The sequence below is a fragment of the Vitis riparia genome, chromosome 17, assembly GCF_004353265.1.
Source record: "Vitis riparia cultivar Riparia Gloire de Montpellier isolate 1030 chromosome 17, EGFV_Vit.rip_1.0, whole genome shotgun sequence".
NCBI classification, from domain to species: domain Eukaryota; kingdom Viridiplantae; phylum Streptophyta; class Magnoliopsida; order Vitales; family Vitaceae; genus Vitis; species Vitis riparia.
The window spans coordinates 19,661,588-19,679,273 of NC_048447.1; the positions used below are offsets into that span (position 1 = coordinate 19,661,588).

Consider the following 17,686-nt stretch of genomic DNA (forward strand, 5'->3'; position numbering starts at 1 on the left):
TGAGGTTTGACATTGAGACATTAACAAGTGAAGGGCTACCACAATACACCTGTATATAAAAAGCTCGTCTCATTAAAAATATTCTGCAAAAGCTTAAAACTAGGAGTGGATGTTTGTTTCCACCGCTTCTCTGCCCATGACAAAAGACCAAAAGAAAAGAGGGAAAAAAAAAAACAAAAACTGCAGATCTCCATGGGCTCTCTACAGGAATTACAAATCGAAACCCAGATTCCAGATTATAGAGTTGGGTCCATTAGGCCCTGAGTTTTGGATAACTGCGTACTGAATAGTGTCCCAGACTCCTAAAGCCAACAAACATCAAAGGGTAAATAGAATTATGCACAGTGTCTTTGAATTATTCCTCATCTTTTTCCTATTGATAATTTAGATTTTAAAGCACAGGCTCAACAAGGGGATGGGAAACAAAACAAAACAAAAGCGGTGAAGCCATGCCAAACTCTTGACTTTCTTTGGAAGGCCCCGCTCCCCTTATACCGACCATCCCACGCTAACTTAAATACAACATTTAGAAGAAGAAGAACTATACTTAATATTACAGACAAAATGGCTCCCCGGTGAGCCCAAAGAGCGGGGTGGTGGCAACATTACTTCTGCTTGGGGCTCTATGAGGAGTAGAGAATTGAGGAAGAAAAGAGAACCATTTGTACAATGGGGAAGCTTTCACATGAAGTAGCTGAGAGCCTTCTTTCTTCTAGAACCCCCTTCTCCATAGAGTTCATTCCATTGTATTAGCTCAGTCATGTTTACTGACTCGGATGAAACGCTAGCGCAAACCTATTTCCAGGCAAGAAGAAGAAAAGATTGTAGAGGTGAATGTTGTTTTTGAACAATATTAAAAAAGAAAGACAACCCATTTTTCTAAAATTAGTTTTTTACCCGTTCATGAGCATATTTGAAGTCATCTATGTTTAGAGGTCGAATATCAGCACTCCCACTCAAAGCTGGAGGAGGTCTGCCCTCAGCTTGTGCTGTAGCTCGTTCCTGTCATGAGTTCAATACATTATCGTAAGTTCAATACTTTTAACTCATAATTGAATGGGCTCAACCGACTTGGAAAACGCAATAGTGAAAACAATGTTTAGTAAGAATCAAGTTGATAATGGGTCCCATCTCCATATTAATCAACTGCATAGTTCTCTTTTTCTATTTTAATTATTGATAGAGCTGCCCATTCATCAAATTTTAGACACCTTTTTTTCTTTTTCCAGTATCTCTCTGATCGGACGATGTGCAGCAGTTACACAAAGATTCTGCAACACAGAGAAGCGACTAAAGTTAAAAAGCAAAGCCCCACACTGCATATTGAATTATAATCATAAATTCCAGAAAATAGGGAAGCAAAGAAAACCTTAAGGTCACTTCCAGAATATCCATCAGTCATACTTGCAACTGCATCCAAATCAACATCAGGAGACAAGTCCTCTTTTGCCAGTATCACTTTTAGAATCTTTGCTCTATTTGGAGCATCTGGCAAATTCACCATCAACCTGTGAAAGATGAACCATTACAGAAGAACTAAGTCCCAGTCAGTGGAAATAAAGTAGGATAGTCCAATAAAATGGCTCAGTGATGCCTTACCTACGCGGCAACCTTCTAATAACAGCCTCATCAAGGTCAAAAGGTCTATTTGTGGCTGCAAGCACCAGAACCCTTTCGGTATCTTTTGTGCGCAAGCCATCCCAGTTGACCATAAATTCGTTTTTCATCTTACGCATGGCCTCATGTTCCCCTGGATTCTCCCTCCGGCCCAGCATGCTATCAACCTAAGACCAAACAAAGAAGAATATAGCAAGCAGAGAGGAAGCAATATATAAACAAAAAGAGTCATATGAAGCTCACTTCATCCACAAATACAACACTAGGAGCAATTTTACTGGCAAGTGAGAAAACGGCCTTCACATACTTCTCGCCCTCTCCAAACCACTGCAACAAGAAAGATGAGAAACAAACTGAGAAAAAAAAAAAAAAAAAAAACAACCCACTATAGTGATCAAGGGATAGAAAAAAGAAGCTTCTTATCAATGATAACCTTAGATGTGATGCTTGACATTGAAATATTGATGAAGTTTGCACCAGCTTCAGTAGCAACAGCCTTAGCAAGCATTGTCTTGCCTGTTCCAGGGGGGCCAAATAGAAGTATGCCCTTGCAAGGCTGCAAATGGAACAATTACACTAAGATTGTTCCTTAGAACACAATTACAAAGATCAATAGCTGATAGGTATTTGAAGTGCTCTGTTCAGCCTGATGAACTGGGAGATTTAGAAATAAACACCATAATCTAACCCAAGCACATACACAGAAAAATCAAAAAGTTTTGGACCATGCATAATTACTTTGTGCAAAAAGCCACTGATGGGGATGAGTCACACTTCAAAGTAAGATGGGGGGTGGGGGTTAGAATTCAGAAAGTTTTAGAATTCTCCTTAAAAAAAATAAAAGATAAAAAATAAAAATAAAAATGTTAACTTTCTATTTTATGGAAGAAGAAGAGTCAATAGACCACATTCTCCTACATTGTCCCCAAACTTGAGGATTATGGAATTTGATTTTCTCTTTGTTTGGTGTTGCATAGGTGATACCATGTTTGGTAAAAGAAACTTTGTTAGGGTAGCACGGTTCCTTCATGGGTAAATAACAGAAGAAAGTTTAGAAGGTTATCCCTCATGTATATTTTGGACATCATGGAAGAAGAGGAACCAGAGATCTTTTGAAAGCAAAGAAATGTCAGATCTTATGCTAAAGTTCTCTTTTATTTGTAATCTTTTTTTGTAGGTTAGGATGTATATAAATGGTGGCTCCCTAACCATGTTAAATTTCATAAACTGGTTAGGATCTCATTGAAGGGACGGTTGGTTTTTTGTTGCACTTTCTTTTTTGTTTTGCTTTTTAGGTTTCCTTTGTATACTACTTGTGTACTTTGGTGTGCCCTTAGAATTTTCAATATATTTATTTCATTTCCTTATCAAAAAAATAAAAAAATAAAAAAAAGGAATAAAGTAAGTTTCTAATTCTAAAAATGAAGTTTCTGATTTCCCTTTTTTTGTGATAAATAAGAGAATGTATTAAAAAGCACAACAGGCAAATGAGAGTATACAATGAGCACCAAGAGGCAAAACAAAAAAAGGAGAAACAAAAAACTACTTCCTCCCTCAACAAGAACTCAACCAATCTACGAATCAAGTAGAGGCATAGTGCCTCCATCTATGTACACTTTAATCACAAAAATAGATTGTTAAGTGCTTTTGAGTCTTTAATTTGATAACTCCTCATTTTCAAACAATCTTCAGTTTCTTTCCTTCTAAATAGTCCAAAAAATGCATAAGTAAGCAACTCTCCAAGCCTTCTTTCGTCTTCTACCTACAAAAGAGTCATATCACCCTAGGAGAGTCTCCCTAACCAAGGCAGAAATAACCCATGGAATATCGAATAAAGCAAATACCATCATAAAACCCTAGCCTTATCATAATGAAGAAGAATGTGATCAATGGATTTTGCCTCCTCTTTACACAAAGCACACCTATTGACTAACGACCTACCTCTTCTTTGAAATTGGTCCAAAGTCAACACCTTACCCCAACAAGCTTCCCAAGTGAAAAAACTCGCCTTAGAAGGAATCTAGGAGTTCTAAATTATCCTTGGACCTTGACAAGAAAGGGATGACAATTTTTTTTTTTTTTTGATAGGTAAAGAAAATTTTCATATAAAAAGAGACGCCAAAAAAGCGACTCAAGGTATACAATACCTATACACCCACCACCAAAAAGGCCAAAAAGAACCCAGCTGGCCTAGAAAACAACCTTAATTAGAAAATGGATGACACAATTTGACTCTAAAAAGGAATAAAGGGCTTTTACAAAGAACTTCCATTTGCTATCGTCCTTCCAAACTACTTTATCTTCATCCTCCCCATTCACTAACTATCCTTAAGAGTTTTAACAAGAAATACTCTATGATATCCAACTCTCAATCATTCAGATTCCTTGCAAAACAGAAGTTTCAGTCTCCTCCTTCCCCCATTTACTCCCATAAATCTATTACCCATGCCTCTTTCTATTCATTTAAGGCAAACAAGGATGGAAATGTCACATTTAAAGGCTCCTCACTACACCATCTATCTTTCGAAAACTTCACTCTACTCCAATTTCCCATTGCAAAGAAGACTCTTGTGTTAAAAAGATCCCACTCCTTTCCTATAACTTTCCATAATCCAACCCCATAAGAGTCTCTCACCTCACACGAACGGTAACCCCCTTCTTCCTCCCCATATTTCCCACTTATGACCTTCTTCCAGAGCATTTCCCTTTCGCAAGGAAAACACCAACACCATTTGCAAAGAAGGGTTTTATTTAGCAAAGAGAGAGATCTAACACCTAATCCTCCTTTCCACCTGGCCTTACAGATAGTCAACCACTTCACTAGGTGCAGTTTATTCTCTAAGGCTCCTCCTTCCCAAAGGAAATCTCTTTGAACCTTCTCCAGCTTCAATCCGACAATTATCAAGATGGTGAATTAATAGTTTTAAGAAAGGAATAAAAGTTCTAAAGAATTACTACATAGGATCGGTTACTTTTTCATAGTTTTATACAAATTATAATGTTTTCTAGAGCTTATAAATACGGAAAATTAATGTAAAACGAGATTAAATATCAATGATTAACAATATTAAATTTTTTTTTTGCATCCTTGCAATTCTTGATGGTGAGATTGCATTGATTTTCTTCTATATGAGATTCCTACAAGGCCTTAATGAGATTCTAAGGTTTCTATCTCTTTTTCCTTATCTTTCTTTCCTTATATTTTATATTACTTTTTCCTGCTACCATAATTTTTATTCTTTAATCCTCTCCTTAAACCTACAAAACCCTAAATGATAAAAAACTCAGCCAACCTATTTGATTGTTTGACAATCATTCTAGGATTGTCTACATCAAACACACATAAAATAAATTAACACATGATCTAGGCAATGAAAGCAAAGTCATTAGGAAGGAAATGTTATAGAAGAGTGGATAACACCAGATAGTCATTCGAAAATCAGAACAGAAGAACATTTTATTAGATCACTAATGGAACTAACACTTCAAAAGAAAAGTATGAAAAGGAGGCTCTTGTTAAGAAATATGCATCAGCTAAATGAAATTGACATGAGATAACAGTCGTGCACAAGCACTATGAACAAAGATGTAACACATGGGAAAGAAAAGTTGAATTTTAAGTATAGATGTTACACTGGAAAGAGATTGAGTTTGCATCTAACACATGGAAGTTGAAGCTTGAAAGTAACAATACAAAGGTTAATAGTTATATAAAAGCTTGAAGCCCATTATGTGTATTTATCATTATATTCATTTCCTATTTTTTATCAAAATGGTAAAAGAGGGTCATTTGAGTAATTTTGAAAAATGCAACAAAATGTGGGACCCCAATAGGTCTCTTCCCTTCACACAAGTAATAGATAATGCAAACATTAAAGCCAAAGGAGCCAAAGAGCAAAAAAAGTAGACCAACAATTATTATCCATATTATACTTTGAACAAGGAGCACATCTAAGCTGAAAATGAACAGATGTGAAAACCTTGGTTAATTGCCCCTTGCAAAAAAGTTCAGGCCTTTGTAGTGGAAGCATCACCAACTCCTTCAATGTGTCCTTGACATTTTCCAGGGCCCCAATATCATCAAATGTGACCCCAATGTCAGATGGTGGAATAACATCAGCTAGAAGCCTTTTCTCAAATTCATTTTCTGTTACAACATCCTGAGATTGGAAATAAATTGCTTTTAATCAATATATAACTTGTTAAAGATAAAAATTAGTTGCATGAAGGTACAAAAATTACCTTGAGTGACTTCTTCAAGCTCTTAGACTCATTCTGAATAGCCTGAAGAATTCCGATTCCATACTGGATACTGCCAGTATTGTGATAAGGTATCAGATTAGCATACATCCCATTCAATAACTGATCTTTCAGTAGAAAATAATTTTAAAAAATGGAAAGAAATGAGAATCAATCACCTTTCACTAGACAAAACCAGCCTTGTATCAGCATCAGCTTCAGGATTTGACATTAGATAATGGCTCACAGCCCATCCAACTACCTTCTCCGCACCTGCAATATTTTCCAAAACATCATTTTTACATTTCATTTGGGAATTCAAACTGGATTGACATTGAGATCTATCAAAATAAAACATACTTTCATTTGTAAGTGTTTGGTCCTTGATGCACAATTTCTCAAGTCCATCACATTCCATCCCACTCCGAGTCAGAACCTATATACAATGAAAATATGAACCATGATCACAATAACCATTTCCAAACCGTCATATCCTTATATATCCATCTTGAAACAAAAATGTTTAATAATGAAACATGGAACTTTGGAACTTTCAAGGACTGGGATGAAAAACTAATGAACCTGCCTCCCGGCCGCATGTTACAAACACAAGCTCCTCAATGAGGTTTGCAAATTTTGGTGGGTATGACACTCAGTTAAGAGGGAAAAAAATAGAATTTAAAATTATAGTTAAAAATTGAAGGTCCAATAAAGAAAGTACAATCAATATTAATGAGTCAGACAATGTTACAGGCAAAAATGATACATAATGCTCAGAATTTTTTTAGTAAAAATTAAACTCACAGTGCGAAGATGATTCAAATTTCCCTTCATTTTAAGAGTTTCAGAATCCCGGTCCAATTGATGCTTCCAACATGCAAGAAGTGCCTCATCCTGCAATAGTCGAAAAGGTACAATCATATATTGTAGATAATAAAAAACAGTAAGAAATCATCTGGAATCTGCAATATACACCTGTGGCATGTGAATGGTCACTTTATTGGGGAAAAGCTTTGTTAGAAGCTTTGTTGTCTTGGGAACGTCCTTCCCCCTGTCATGCAGTCTCCCAAAGCTATCCTGAGTAAACGAAAGAACATACATGTCATGTCTCTGCAGATCAAACTTTTACAGGCATGATCACAGTCATACAGAATGGAATCTAAAAATAATAAGAGCAGCTAAGAACATTAACGCTTGCAATTTGATGGTTGGACAAAGATACCCATCACTCTTGACAGGGGAAGAAATTTTCACTATGTTCACAAGGCCAAACAATTTTTAGAAGCACAGCTAAACATTACCGGGAAAGCCAAGTCAAGAAGAGCGGTTTGGTTGCTACCGAATTTTGTGAAGAGCAAACCACCAGGGTGTGACTGCAAGAGGCACAAATGGTATTCAATTTTTATTTTTTATTTTTCAAAATATGCTAAAATTCATCCTTTTTAGAAAGGTATGTAATAGGACGAAATGGTATTCAAATAAAAATACCTTTTCCTTGCGATTGTCAGTATGAGTATGGGAACCAATTATGACGACATTATCTGGAAGTTTTTCGAGTCTGCTTTTAAACGTTGAATATGACTCTGTATTTCCGACAATAGACTTCTCAGCATCTTTCATAAACAAAATGAAAGGAGAGTCTCTGCTCTCACTGTATACAGCCTGATAAAACCAAAGAATAATATTTATACATAGCGAACTAAAAGCTGATAAAGCATAGAAGTATCAAAAGATAATTAAAAAATAAGATACCTCAAACAATGTGTTAATGAGTAACTTGTCCAGATCTTCCACACCCGTGTTTTCCAAACGAAGATCATTAACTATAGAGAGGGAGGGAGGGAGGGAGAAAAAGACCTTAATAATATGATATAAAATCACAGAATAAATAGTATAATCCCAACATATAAAGTCTGGAGAAGTCAATGACAACGTAAACATTACCATTGCAGAAGAATCCATAACCCGGCTCACAGAGACCCCCAAGGTCAACCCCATCTGTTATGAGTTTGTCAAATCTTACACCAATTTTTGACAAAGGATTATCTTCAAAAGGTAATAGAACCTTTCCACGGATTCCAAATGTCGGGCCCCTAAATATTGAGTTGAGAAAATATAAATAACTGCATGACCAAACTGAGATTTCATATTGCATAAAAAAAAGAACAAGAAGAAGAAGACAGGTTCAGAACAAATCAAAGATTCTAAAAAATTCTAATTCATAATCATGGTATCTTAGCAGGAGCATTTTCCCAAAGAAACGTGGTTAGATTTAGTAATGCCTGTGTCATATCATAATCTTGTAGTGCTTGAATGTGTGAATTTGAGATGTGGAAAGGGATGAAGAAGCGAATTTCATTGTGAATTTAGTGGCATTTAAGGCAAAGGATTGGAGAAAATTAGAAACTTAGGCAAAAGAAATGACAAACTAGATCGTCAAAATTATGCCAAAAAAAAAAAATCAATAGATTGCTAGAGATGGGCTTAAAAATGAAGGGTACAAGAACACCAAAATTTTCATCAGTTGGCTCATGACCATGGATGATCTTTAATAGGCCAGAGGATTATTGATATGGTGGTGGTGGTAGAGGAGGAAAACAAGTCGAGAAATTGGAACATTTCTATGCCAGGTTCTTTCCAGAAACATAAAAACCACACCATTTTGACATTATATAAGAGAGTAGGGTCAATTATATCCCCTGATTGGGAATGATTGACAAGTTCCCTTATGAGGATTTTTTATTTTTATCAAAGCCAAAGAACAAATATTTAAAAAGCTTTTACATTTATATTTAGAAACCTTCAGGTAGTAATTAACCTTGTGAGAGTTTAGTACCAGGGGTCTCTTACTTGAGTATCTTATTTGTGCTATCACCATTGTTTTGTATTCAAGGACTTTCATTTCCATTATATAATTCAAATGTTAGAATTGAACAAGAGAAGAAACAAGAAAAGTTTTAGAATAGCTAAATATAAGTGTTACAAAGAAAATGTGTCACATTTCAGATTGTGCAATCCAACTAAACATTAAGACTCTAGCATCAGTGTCAGTAATGAAACACAATATATTAGTACATATCAGAAGTAGTTAATCCTGTCAAATGCTTGGCCAACCTGGATATCTATAAATCTCAGATTAAACCAGAAAAGGTATAAACAATCAAAAAGGAGAACAACATCAGAAAGTGAACTGTGCAATGAAATGAGCATTAAAAGCAGTCCTGCAAAGGATATGTTCATTACTTAATATCAATTGTACCTTGAAGCAGAGACTGCTGAATATGATCCACCAGAAGCTGAACCCATGAATCTGACTCTGTCACCTGAATGCATCATATTTAGAGACATTTCATTAAGCTAAAATCTAAGAAAAACCAGAAGTACTAAAACGTAAAAGGGAACAGGAAACATAGTTCTTAGTGGTATACCTATTCTAAACAAGTGATTCTTAGTTGTCCCAGAAGAAGAGGGTACAGTGTCATTTTCCAGCTTTGGTTGAGATTCCAGCTCACAAGAAATCAGTGCATTTGCAATGTTGGGTGTATCTGCTTCACCAGCTGAAGAAGCCATATTCTTAGCCAGTTCAGTGGACCCAGAACTTTGTTTGGTACAGCTGCAGAATTTTTCTGCATTAGATCCATCTTTTAGCAGCTCTGCTTCCTTTGAAGATAAACCCTGTGTGATATTTATAATTAAAAACTAGCAAATTAGTCTTGATCATTTGTTACTCATATAAGTAGTCGTACAATAATAGAAATGAGACAACAATAATCATGACAGAATAATAATAACAATTCAACAGAACATAACAAGAAATAAGACTCTAGATCTCAGTGCATGCAACATGTTAGAAAATATGAGCACATACTAATCCAATAATAGCTAATTCGGGTACTATATCTTACACCCAAAAATGAATGGCTATCAAATATAAGCAATTTAGCTCCAAAGTAATTAGCAAGTGCCTTCGCCAACATCTCCTGATATATTTCAGACCCTACAAAAAATTCAAAACAAGAAATTATGTATCGCTGTTCAGCGTTCTGAATGTAAACCAATACAACCTCCAAAATAAAAAATATGTAAGACATAAATACCCACACACCTGCTGGACCAGAAAGCAAAATTCTTGGGTTCACAGTAGTAAGCTCTGATGTAAATTTTGCATGTTCTCTGTGCTTCAGGTGTATAAATGAGGCAGCAATCAAAACATTCTTCGTATTTTCACTGTAAAAATAAAACAAAAACAAAAGCGATAGATAACTTATGAGCCATCTACAAACAGAAACAGTGAATTATATAATTCAGGAGTCAAAGAATGATCATATAAAATTAATAACTACAAGTGCCCCTGATAGGAACCACCACATAACGAGGTAAAATAATCACTTAATCAGATGAATATCATATGCATATGGATAAAACTAACTAACATGACATAATGTCCATGGTTCAATAAACCCTAAAAAATTGAATGAGAACATAAGTATCTGCAGCACATGATAAAATGGCATCATTGACAAAACTAAAATTTTCCAACACGCCCATTCAAAGAAGCCTCCGGTTAGATCTTAGTTCAATATTGAGTAAACTGAGACCTAGCAATATTGCTTGGTTTTAGACTGAGATACCTATATGATACCAAAATTAATGTAGGATGGTAGCACTTAAACAGAAACAAAGACCGCAATAAGATAACAAGTAGGTTTAAACTTAGAATGCCTCATGCAATGAGATTTATTGTTATATAGCACAATGATGAGATATTGCATTTAAGACTAAAAAATAATTACGGTTGCTTGGAATCAACTATCTGTCTCACAATATGGTTTTTAGAAAGCAAAAACAAAAACAGAATCTCAGTTTCATCTGCAACCGGTAATTTTGTTTGTACATGTGTTTGGTTCCATGGGACATATTGTCTTCCTAATAAAATTCCATAGGAACCAATGTTATACCTACTAAAATAATTTTACAAACACACAAGTTCCCATGAATCATATAATCTCTTTGGGTTTTCCTTAACATATTCCCAAAAATTGCTTTACCATCTAGTACTTGTGCCCTTTAGCAGCAAATTTTTTTCCCTTTTCCCTTTTTTTTTTTTTTTTGATGGGTAAAGAGAGGGTATATTGGTATAAGAAACGTCAGAAAAGGGTCCCAAAGTACACAGGAAGTATACAACGGGCACCTAAGACGCCACCAAAATAAAAAATAAAAAACAAAGAATGACAACAAAAAACGGCACTCCTCAACCAGACCCTATCCAACCGACAAAATCTACAATAGAAAAAGGATCGAGAGCTATAAACAAATTGGACCACACCCAAAGATTACACAAAAAATTAAATTTAATCCTATGAATAGAATGCTCCTTGATTTCGAAAGCCCTACTATTCCTTTCCTTCCAAATTTTCCAAAAAAGGCACAAAGGGGCAACCCACCACACCTTTCTCCTTTTCCTACCCACAAAAGACCTATGCCAACTTGTGAGCATCTCTCTCACTGAAGAGGGTAGGACCCAAGACATACCAAAAAGAGAAAATAGGAGGTGTCATACAGCCCTTGTCTTGTCACAATGGATGAGAATGTAATCAACTGATTCTTCCCCTTTGCAACAAAGGAAACATCTATTTATCATAGCCCACCCTCTTCTCTAAATGTGATCCAAAGTTAAAACTTTATTCCACATGGCCTCCCATGTGACGCCCACCTTGGGCGATACCCAAGAATTCCAAATAACGCTTGTTGCAGAATCCACTTGTCTTCTCGGCTCCAATTCTTTGTACAAGGCTATGACAGAAAATTTTATGTTCTTTGCCCCTGTCCACACCAATTTATCCTCCTTATCCCTGCACACCCTCCACCCTTGCAACCTTAATAGGAACAACTCTACAATATCCACCTCCCAATCACTGAACCGCCTAAAGAAGCGGGGCGCCCAACAACCGTCATCAAAAAAAGAAAACCAAACCTCCTCCACCCAAGCCTCCTTGCAATAAAGAAGGAAAAGATATCCTTAGTGGTTCATCTCCGTACCACTTGTTCATCTAAAATCTCACCCTCCTCCCATTACACACTGATTAAGCAACTCTACTACCCAAAATGTACCCATCTCTTACTTCACGGGATCGCCACTCATCATCATCATCCCCATATTTACCATTGATTACTTTTTGCCAAAAGGCCCTCCTTTCCTCTACATAACGTCAACTCCATTTGTGAAGCAATGCTCTATTGAAGGACAACAAATTTCTCACCCCCAAACCTCCCTTTCTTTTGTCTAAGCATATGATGACCCACTTTACCATATCGAGTTTTCACTCTAGGGCCCCTCCTTCCCAGAGAAAGTCCATTTGAATTTGCTCCAACCTCAACTTGATTGTCCCCGAAATGCAAAAAAGAGACATAAAATAGACACGCATGCTAGAAAGGGTGCTAAGGATCACGGTAAGTTTCCCTCCTTTGGAAATGTATTATCTTTTTCACAGGACTAATCTTTTACAAAACTTCTCCTCTACACCATCCCAAACTGAGACAGACTTAAAAGGGGCACCCAACGGAAGGCCCAAGAATGAAGAAGGGACAGCACGGCACCGACCTTGAACCCAAACTCTTGAGCCAACTCTTCTATATTCTCCACACTTCCCATAGGAATTAGCTCGCTCTTATTCAAATTAACTTTCAAACCCAAAAATGGTCTGAAACCACATAAGGAACCAGCACAAGTATGTTAATTGATCCTCCGACGGCTCATAGAAAACTAAAGTATCATCATCAAATAACAAATGTGAAACTTCTACCCCCTCCCCACCTATACCTCTCACATTTCATCCTGACAAGAAACCACAGATCTTAGCCCTCTTTAGTAAGCAACTAAGGGCTTCCATGACAATCATAAATAAGTACGAAGAGGAGTCCACCTACCTTAAGCCCTAAGAGCTTCAAAAGAATCCTGACGAAGAACCGTTAACAAAGATTGGTAAGTTCACAATTGAAATACACCATTTGATCCACCTAATCCACTTTTCTCCAAAACCCATTTTATTAAGAATCAACAATAAGAAATTCCAATTGACATGATCATAAGTCTTCTCAATATTCAGCTTGCAAATTAGACCAAAGGCATTGTTCTTCAACAAAGAGTCAATAGCTCTTTAGCAATCAAAGATGCATCTAAAATTTGTCTTCCCTCACCCACCAGAGTAGCCCAGTTGATCAAGGCGAACAACGGGAAGTGTGGTCTCAACAAGTGGAACATGGTCTTGGGTTCGAATCTTATCTCTAATGATACCCTTAATTTACCTAGTGTTTGTTGTTGTGGGGCGGTCAGCACTTCAATGTTTAGGTCCCCATGGAAAGTCCTAAAGTCATGGCCATGGAAGGTTCCTTGGTTATAAAATAAATAAATAAATAAAATTCTCCCCTCCACAAAAGCATTCTAGGAACAAGACACCACCTTATCCACAACCTTCTTTAATCTATTTGCTAGCACTTAAGCATGATCAATATGTCTCAAACCCTTTAGTTTCTTTCTTCAATACATATTCACTTTAACTCCTATTTTTGTATAGGTAAATCTCTTTCCCTACCAGATTCTTAGAATTACGCAAGAGGGAATTAAGATTTTAGCCTAGTGTTTCTTTTTTAAAGACTTTGACCTAGAATGTTGGCCACTATTGGGGGCCTAGTATACAAAACAAGGAGTTCTAGTACCTTTTTCCTTCCGCCACTGGCAAACCCTCAAGGATTTGATGCAGCATGTTTGTCAATTAGAAAAGTACACAGGATACTCATGGACAACATGGGACAGTACTTATAGACTTCGTGATAATAAACACAACGCACAGTAAAGACACATACCTTAAATAATATGGGAAATCATCAAATGAAACTTGTATCTCTTTGCCATCAAGAATTCCTGCGTGAATGTCTTCTTTGAATACTGCACACCGCAGAGACATACCTGATGTGGATGCAGGCAGCGAATCCCTTGTCCACTCGTTTCTTTCTTCCAATACCTGTTTAAAGATACTTTTGCTCAATTCCAGGTTACAACTAGTTGATTGAGCAAACATCTTCAAGACCAAATCATTCACCCCAGAGAATTTTACATTGCCTGCCTCTGCACCAGAGTCCTGGTTGCAGTCGAGAGAAAGGTTCTTGCTGACTGCTCCAACGTCAGCAGCTTTATCACTCCCACCATTTGCAGTCGAATTCCCTTCCAGACCATTGAACTCCACCTCCGGACTATCATGAATAATAGGATGAGGAGGCAGTTCAGTCCCTTGCTGGGTTTTGCCAGTGGTGAGAGGCGGAGACTTCCAACGCGATAAATCTTGCCTCAGGCTTGAAAGAGATGCCAATATGGATGCCCCAGCAACAGCTGAAGGATCCCCTGACCTCCTTTCGACGTGCAGATATTTTCCCACACTACTCTGAACCTCAGCACCCGTAGCACCTGAAGAAGGTGCCTTAATAGCAACCTCAGTCACAAGTTGCTGGAAAATCTATAACAAAGAAAAATTAAGGGAAAAAAAAAAGACCATATGACATAAAGTTATATGAATAAAGCAAAGTATAAAGAAGGATAAACAATCAATAAAATCCAACAAACAAAAAAGCCAATTGGAAAAACCATCTTCAAACTAAAGGAAAGGATACATAAGCATGGTTCCCCAGCAAACCAAAGACCACCTCATCCCCTGAGTTAAGGACACAGCTGGTACCCCTCTTGATGAAAGTCCCATTAACCTGCACCGAACCCTTACTACCCGAACTCTCTAGCACTGCTACAGCACTGCCTTCACGCTGATCATATCCATAAACAATAAGCAGAATTCAACTCTACAAATGCAAAAACCAAAAATCCACCCCTTTTCACAGTTGTAGTGTGCTTTATGCCAAGACAATACCTGACTATGCTTAATCTTGCACAAAATTGGACTAATAGTTTGATCCTTCAAGGGAAAATTACAATGTCGACTTGACCCAATGGTGAAATTGATAACACCAATGGAAACATTAGGGTTCTGCAGTAGACAAAATACATTTAATTTGAAATCGAAAATGTGGATTCCACTACTTTTAACCATCAGATATGAAACGATATTAAAAATAAAAAAATAAAAGTTCACGACCTAATTATTATATACCTGTGAAAATTGCGAAAGAAGCTTACACCAGGGCATCGAAGTCTCGTAGTTCTGCTTCTGATAAACACTCCAGGACGAAAAAGAACTCCTCGGCTTATCCACCACAATCGGCGAAGTCCCTTCAAACCAAAACCAAAAACTCAAAAAATTCAAACTCACCCAACCCACAATCGACAGATTTGAACATGCAAAGAGAACAACAGCAAGACAAACAACAACCCTCAGCGATCGGAGCCGAGACCGGAGCCGCCAAAGCCGCCTCGTCCTTCCCAGAATTCACCGCTTCCCCAGAGGCACCGCCGGAAATGGGAGGATCTCCGGAACCACATTCCACGGGATCAGCCCCTGATGCTGTCGCACAGAATTCCTTCGAATTATCCACCGCCGGCGCCGCCTTCTCTGAAGCAGCACCACTGTTGTCAACCTGGTATTCACAAAAATCAATGATTTAGGACACAAAAAATCAATCAAAATTAACCTCACAACCCTCAAAAGAACCCCAAAAAATAAAGTAAAATAAAATAAAAACAGAGGTTTTCATTGAGGCGTTTTGAGACCTTTTGACGCTTGGGCGAGGGAGGCTTGTCCTCCGAAGGTGAAGATCGCTTGTTAGTGTTGCCGGAGAGAGATCCACTCCGTCGCGTGGACACCATGTCTCCGGTTTAGGTTCTCTCGTTTCTCCTTTCTCCGTTCGAGACTAGCGAGAGAAAGAGAGAAAAAAAGAGGAGATATATGCAATTATTTTTTCTTTTTCTTTTTCTTTTTTTTTTTTAATGATTTTTATGCATCGGGTGGGTGGTGAAAGTTTTATTTTATTTTTGTTTATATAAAGGCACATCGCTCCGTGATATTTGGGCGTGTTTGGATATGGAGTTATCATCTTCCATTGTATGATTGGGATAACTTAAGAGATGATTATAGACACAAAGGAAGGATATAAAAAATAAAAATAAAATAAAAAGGAAGGAAAAATAAAATTGAATTTTATTCCTTTTTAATAAGGAGATTCCATTGTATTTTTTTCCTATTTTTATCACAGGTTAGATATTTTGAAAATTTCCTATTTTTTAATATTTATTTATTTTTAAATTATTTATTTACAATATTAATTAACTATAGAAACTCATACAATTTTTTATTTTTTCCTTTTTCTTTATTTCCTTATTTTTCTCATTTTCTTTCCTTCTTTGAGTTCACTAAAACAAAAGAAAAAAACAATTTAATTTTGTCATTTATTTCATTGTTTTGATTTTTTGGGCTCCTATAATTGCACAATTTTCAAATTTTCATTATTTTGCCCTTTGGTCATTTATAATTATAATTGCAACTGTCCTTTGGCCCATCAATTTTTATGACAAATTTGACCTTTTTCTTACTTCTTACAAGTTTTGAAATTTTTCCTACATTATAAACCCTTAGATCTATAAGATATGATGGGTTTCTTTTTATGTATTAGATTTTTGTTTATATTAAAATGGAAATATGTGTGCCATTGGAATATATTGTTTTTTATGGTGTAATTATTTTTGGAATATATTGTTTTTTATGGTGTAATTATTTGAAAATATTTTTTCTATTTTCAATTGTCGCTTATGATACTTTAAAAAAAATATTATTTAAAAAATATCTCAATCTTATTTGGTAATTGTTTTTTAAAATAGTTTTTAAGAACTATATAGCAAAAAATTTGTTTTAAAATTTAAAACATTTTTAACCTATTTTTTAATATATTTAAAAATAATAATTTTTATATCTAATGTTTCATTTTTAATCATTCTACATATTTGTATAATTATTTTTTAAAACAAGTTAAAACAATTAAAAAATATTATTCGAAAACACCATATTTGATTATCAAACATGTTTTCTTATTTTTTTGTTTTGTAGAACGGAAATTGTTAAAAAAAAAAACAATTACTAAACATACCCTAAATTATTTCATAACAATTAAAACAAACGTTGAAGGTTTTACCATATGTATTTTCTAAATTAAAAATTATTTTTAAAAAACAATTTTCAAATATACCCATGAGTTTTTTTTGGTAAGATTTTGTACATCAGAATATTTCTTTTTTGGTTATTCATATCCAAACATAGTATAAAGATGAGATTCAATTCTTTTTATTTTATTTCCATTAACCGAATTGCTTTCCATAAATGATTTTTTTTTTATCTCATTGTAGTATTGATTAAAGGATAACCCAACATGGGAAGATAGGTTGCTAAAAAGGTCCCTTGATAACACTAAAGTATTCATAAATATTTCATATACTTTGAATATTGTTCATAACATTCTAATCGAACCTTCATGTGCCATTTTGGTTGGTCGTGGTTGTCATTGAAAAGCTTTGAATTAGCTAATCTCCTTTAAAACCTAGTTATGGTGTTTTAACTAGTAGAATACTAAATTTAATTTACTTATTTCCCTTAGGTTATGTTTGGTTATCGAAAAGTACAAAAGAAATAAAAAAATGTTAAAAAAAATTATTTTCTCATGTTTGATTGTCCTATAAAATATTCTAACGAAAATTAAATATAATTAAAATTAGTTAGAAATTTATACATTTTAAAATTATTTAATATTTATATTGATGAGTTAAAATAAATAAAATGAGTTTGAAGTAGCAAATAAAAATAATTTATCATCTTTAACTTTATTTTTTATTTTCATTCAC

At 35.5% G+C, this 17,686-nt stretch overlaps 1 protein-coding gene across 2 annotated transcripts; it reads right to left on the bottom strand.

Annotated features, from left to right (window-relative positions):
* Positions 1 to 164: 164 nt before the first annotated feature.
* LOC117903945 lies at positions 165 to 15,730 on the bottom strand. 2 transcript variants are annotated; one of them, XM_034816459.1, is made up of 28 exons: positions 15,569 to 15,730; positions 15,231 to 15,435; positions 15,012 to 15,130; positions 14,772 to 14,888; positions 14,521 to 14,667; positions 13,971 to 14,366; positions 13,720 to 13,877; positions 9,962 to 10,083; positions 9,762 to 9,853; positions 9,285 to 9,531; positions 9,116 to 9,179; positions 7,801 to 7,949; positions 7,609 to 7,679; positions 7,345 to 7,518; positions 7,158 to 7,229; positions 6,832 to 6,933; positions 6,661 to 6,750; positions 6,217 to 6,292; positions 6,036 to 6,129; positions 5,860 to 5,929; positions 5,598 to 5,777; positions 2,051 to 2,173; positions 1,861 to 1,944; positions 1,600 to 1,784; positions 1,370 to 1,508; positions 1,212 to 1,271; positions 898 to 1,002; positions 165 to 795 (listed from the first exon to the last, which is right to left on the bottom strand). In XM_034816459.1, exons 1-28 carry the CDS (start codon positions 15,662 to 15,664, stop codon positions 682 to 684), a joined length of 3,651 nt encoding a protein of 1,216 aa, XP_034672350.1. In that variant the 5' UTR covers positions 15,665 to 15,730; the 3' UTR covers positions 165 to 681. The 2 variants fall into 2 exon arrangements, with proteins under 2 accessions (XP_034672350.1, XP_034672349.1); XM_034816458.1 differs by having other exon boundaries at positions 13,720 to 14,366.
* Between the last annotated feature and the right edge of the window lie 1,956 nt (positions 15,731 to 17,686).

Bases quoted from the DNA above. Each gene is read 5' to 3' on its own strand.
- LOC117903945 (XM_034816458.1), bottom strand. From the start codon at position 15,664: ATGGTGTCCACGCGACGGAGTGGATCTCTCTCCGGCAACACTAACAAG. The intron at 9,532-9,761 runs GTAAGATATAGT...AATATCACACAG, and splicing joins ATAGCCATTCATTTTTGGGT to GGTTTATCTTCAAAGGAAGC. The intron at 9,180-9,284 runs GTATACCACTAA...TGATGCATTCAG, and splicing joins GAATCACTTGTTTAGAATAG to GTGACAGAGTCAGATTCATG.